The 5,000-nt window shown below is 37.2% G+C and overlaps 2 protein-coding genes across 2 annotated transcripts in view; both read left to right on the plus strand.

The window, feature by feature from the left end:
- LOC137993521 (uncharacterized) overlaps positions 1 to 5,000 on the plus strand; it is a 520,905-nt gene that overhangs the window by 247,706 nt on the left and 268,199 nt on the right. The gene's annotated exons all lie outside the window — the stretch shown is intronic.
- Positions 1 to 5,000, plus strand: part of LOC137981439 (uncharacterized) — a 9,285-nt gene that overhangs the window by 4,126 nt on the left and 159 nt on the right. The window contains exon 2 of the mRNA XM_068828568.1: positions 4,960 to 5,000. This exon is cut by the window's right edge and continues 159 nt beyond it. Coding sequence (XP_068684669.1) covers positions 4,960 to 5,000 — 41 coding nt within the window. The remainder of the gene's footprint in view (positions 1 to 4,959) is intronic.

Here is a 5,000-nt window from a genome sequence, read left to right on the forward strand (position 1 = left end):
CTGGACCTTATAGCATACCAATTGACATTCTGAATCTGCTAAACATGCTATATCAAAACCTTTAAAGTTATATTTAATGCCTCTTTTTCTACTTCAAGGTTTTGTCTTTGTGTAGGTGTCTCTTTCCAAATACTACTATAATTACATTACATGTAGTTTTGCTAGCTTGTCCTTTCATTCATCTCAGTTCCATGTAATCTAGTGTTATTTCTTTATACATAGCTACTCTTTTTATAAATGTCTGCAGGCTTCCAAATATTTAATTCTAGGTTCTAGTCATCATATTAATTAATTTTATGTTTATAATAATTGTGTATTATACTTTAGTTCCGTTTTCCTGTCTGTATCTATGTCTGTATGACATGTATGCGTGTGTGTGTGCCTTCTTGCTGACTTGTAATTAAATCTAATCTACATGGCATCTGACAGGATGCGGCGATGCGGATCCGCATAATTCCCTAAAATCCGCATTCTCCGCATAATTACGATATTTTCCGCATAAAACTGAAGAAATGCCTGATATTAGTGATAAAGCAGCTTCTTACCACCCTCACAAACACAAAAGCCAAAGAGATTGACTATTTTGAAATGCTTATTTTCCTGAACATGGAAGAAAACATGCCATTTCGTTCGCAAGATGAAAGTTCGTAAGCAGTTTCCACTCATTTTTCGGGAATGAGCCTGGACTCAAGTTAAACCGTTTTCTCGAAATTTTTAAAAAAGATACAAGATATGAAAATTTAGCTGCAAGTTATATTAGCAAATTAAAATGCATCATTTGTAACTCTGGTAAAGTAGGGACAATCATTGCGATGAAGTTGTACAAAACAAAGAGCCTGCAATACGTATGTGTAAAAAACCGCTGAAAATGGTGAATGATCGAGAGAATGGATTGTGGTATCATGGTTCAACCACATCACAATTTTGCTCCATATCTCCAAATTGAAACAAAATTCATGACAAGAAACAAAATATTTTTTTATCGCTTTATTTCTTTTAGCAAAAGTTTCGGCAAAATGCCGATTACTAACCCTTTTATTTTAACGGTGAATGCTGGTTGCAAATTGGCAACTTGGCCAGATATCTTAATCGCAAAGGGAAAAAGCGATTGTATTGGTCGCAATTTCGAGTCCTGATTTACCATAAGCATGTAAATACATTGGATGGGCCTAATTATTAGTTCTATAAATGTTTAAATTTCCGCATAATCTGGTGTAATTTCCGCATAATCAACGCATGTTTTCGCATCATATGGCCAAAATTTTCCGCATAATCTTTAAATTTTTTCCGCATCCTATCAGAAGCCCTGAATCTATTATAATCGGCAGGCAGTCAGTACTCTAAATTTGCTTAGTTTATACCATTGTATTGTAATTAATACTAAGGCAAGAAAAGAGTACAAATAAAGTTTCTCCTCTTCGATGTTCAAGTAACCGGTCATTGGTCCATTCGTTAAAAGGCAGAGTAAAGGTTTTTGAGCATCCTCTCTTCAGCCAGCAAGAGATACACGTTTAAAGAGCTTGCGTTTAAAATGCGTATGAAACAATTTTTTTTGATTAGCTTGTTCAAAAGAGCTTTAAAAGTGATGAAGGACAGCATTTATTTTATTGTGATAGCAATGTTGGTTGCTGAGTTATTCAAGATTTTGATTTATGCAAATTAGAGGACTTGCCTTGTCACATAGTGGACACAAAATTATGTAAAATCACAAAATATCTGCGGGGTTCATGTGCTTCCAGAACTACATGTACACATTGTGATAGTGATTATGATGTCACCATAGCAACATACTCGTTACCAGACCTCTATATTCCTGAAATGAAAATTGCCTTCTTTGTTGCTCCGGAGTCTAACATACATGTACTTCCTTGTGCTTGTAGTGTGTAATGTCCATATTCGCTCACACCCGCAGAATTAACATTGAGAGCAAATAACGCTTATTTGGGAGGGAAACTTTGACTTTACCCTTCGGATGGAGAGAGCCTGGAACCCATTGTGTTGCCATGGAAACATCACAGTGGGTCACATCATGGAACAACCTTAAAAACTTTCAGTTCTATACAGAAAATGTCTCCAGAGATATTCCATTTTTGTGATTTTACATCATTTTGTGTCCACTCTGTGGTATCACAATTCCTCTAATTTGCATAAATCAGAATCTTGAAAAAACTCGGCAACCAAGAGAGCTATCACAATAAAATACATGCTATTCTTCACCATTTTGAAAGCTCTTTCGAACAAGCTATTAAAAAAATGTCCCCTACATGTACATGTACATGTATGCACTTAAAGAGATATACAGTGTATTATTTTTAGTCATGCATGGCAACTCATATGGACTTTAGCAACCTCGTTCCCAGGGTCTCTGGTCGATGAGGAGAGAGATAGAGAGCCTGTGAACGAGGGTGGGACTTTTGAGCTTATGACTTCACTTATAATAGTCATCTCAGTGGAAATAAAAACATCTGGTAGCATGAAGGCAAGTGAAAAAAAATCCCTTACTTTTCATTGCTGTTCGTGATTCCATTGCTGTCCATGACTCCAAGTCTCCACCTCTCTGTTGTAGTAATAAAATTAAATTTCCTGACCTCTTCCAAGATAAAGAGTAATCAATACTCTGTTTACATGCCTTTGGGGAAAGGGGGAATTAAACCCTAGATTTAGCTGACAAATAAATTCTAGAAATTCTGAGAGTACTAGTCCTTCAGTCTTGTATCACATTCACCCTGCTTCTGTGACATTAATCTCTAAATTGAACATAAACAATCCAGGCTTGTTCATAGTCGTGGAAAATGTGAATTTTCTGTCACCTTTAGTTGGATCTGAAGGCGCAAGTAAAACTTGGAATAGCTGACTGCTGCTCAGAGTTTTTACTTCTTAAATTGTGGCTTACATGTAATTATTGCATTTAGCCCGGGTTAGATCAAAACCCAGATACTGGCCTGGTCACTTGAAAAAACCTGACGTACATTCACCCCCTGAAAACTCCCTGGAAATATGCTTTGTTTTGCATTCCTAACCTGCCTGGATGTTCCTCCCTACACCTTTGACTCTACCCTAGCCTGCCTTCCTTGACCTTCCCTGTAGTGTAGACATTTTGTAGGTTTGGAGTTTCGAAGTTTAAGTATGACAGGTTTTCCAGTCAGTCACTTGGTGTAAAGGGTGCAAGTGCCCTGAACCTTGTTGTTAATGGTGCTTCTGAGCACTGGGTTTGTTCTTACCTCTTCTCCCATCCACGGCATTTAATCCCATGGCTCTTCTTTAAAGAAAGAATTTTAAAATTGAGCTCTAGGTGAACAAAACACTGACCCACTAATCTTATCAATTTTTCTTTTCTTGTTCATGTACACAGTGATCAGGAAGGATGTCAAAAAAGCCAGAGCATGGTAAGAAGCCATCACCATGGAAGGTTGTCAAAGGCGTTGCTTTGGAAATGTTTCAGGGGAAGAAAAAGGACCGTCAACATTCTGGTAATTTTTTTCTACTTTCTGGTACATAACAGCTGCAGTATGTCCTGATGACAATCATGCCGCATGGTTTCTGTTTAAAAAACAAAACAAAACAACTCAGTCATTTTGTTTTTCAACTTAATGTACAGTGGTATGTGCAAATTAGGAAGTTTGATGTCCAAGCTTAGGGTAATGTATCACATTTACAAACTCAAATTGAAGCACGATTGTCTGGCATGGGTGAGTGAGGACTGTTTAGGATGACCTTGACTGATGTTTGGACAATCTGAGTGGAAATCATCTTCAGAGTCAAGTGATTTGTGTATGTAGCGTCAGTAGATGGTATAAATGTTGTAGTACAATTTGTTCCTTTGGTACAATTTTTTCTGAACTGGTACAGAATATATTGAACTGGTACAAAATCTATTGAACTGGTACAATTTCAATTGTACTGGTTTATTTTTATCAACTGTCTAAAAAAGGGATTTTACTTTTTTTGGGGTGTAGTTAAAAAACGGGGGCGTGGTTTTTAGGGGATCTAAAAAAGATCATGTTATTTCTTTCTTTTCTTCTACTTCCTACCCCTCCCTCATCTTCCCCATCACCTCTATCCAACCCCCCTTTCTTTCACAGTTCTATCCCCCCTTATTTTGCAGGTGGCCCCCCCTCCTTGCATACCCTTATGCCCACTCCCTCTATGACAGACTTTACACAGTATACTCAAGACTTTCTTTTTTACTCACCTGAACTTGAACTTAAACTCCCTACCTCTGGATCAGCAGATCATGCAAACTTACCATGATAAGTTATAATTAAATATTTTAATATTCACCCCAGGCCACTCTCTGTCCAAACATTTTATTATTCATCCCAGGCCACTCGGTCCAAACATTTAGAAGTTTCGTTGGAAGAAAACAGCTCGACAATGCAATGTGTATCACAAGAAATATTTTATCAAAGATTAGATGACTTTAAGCAAAAGCAGAAGCGAAATACATCACAAATAACCATGTTTATCGAAGATCAATTTTACAATATAGCAATGGAATACTTGAAAATTCAAAGTGAAATATCGAGTAGTGATTCGAGAGAAACGGAAGGCAAACTATCTCAGTCACAACTTAAGACATTGCAAAGAAAGAAATGGACATACCACCAAGGAAAACTAGGCTAAACTTCAGAATACCCTGCCACTTATTTGCATTTCATTGAATAAGAATAGGCTCTATTGTATTAAGTCTTGTTCTTCAAAAGATGCCGCATAGGGGAAAAAATAGTGGTTAGCTGTGGCGGGGTATTCTGAAGTTGCTCCGAAAACTGCAAACACCTGACAGAAAAACTGTTATCCCAAAGAGTAAACTTTACGACACTCTTACTCTTAGCACACCAAAGAACAGCACATAGAGGACGTCAAATCACAAGTACATGTAAATGGGAGAATGACAACTATTCAGAATTAAGCGTTCGACTTGTAAAGTTGTTCGTAAGTTTATGTCCATTGCACGAACAGCAGAAGACTATCACCAGCAAACAAGAAAGCAAGCACAAAAA

The sequence above is a fragment of the Montipora foliosa genome, chromosome 1 (assembly GCF_036669935.1).
Source record: "Montipora foliosa isolate CH-2021 chromosome 1, ASM3666993v2, whole genome shotgun sequence".
NCBI lineage: Eukaryota > Metazoa > Cnidaria > Anthozoa > Scleractinia > Acroporidae > Montipora > Montipora foliosa.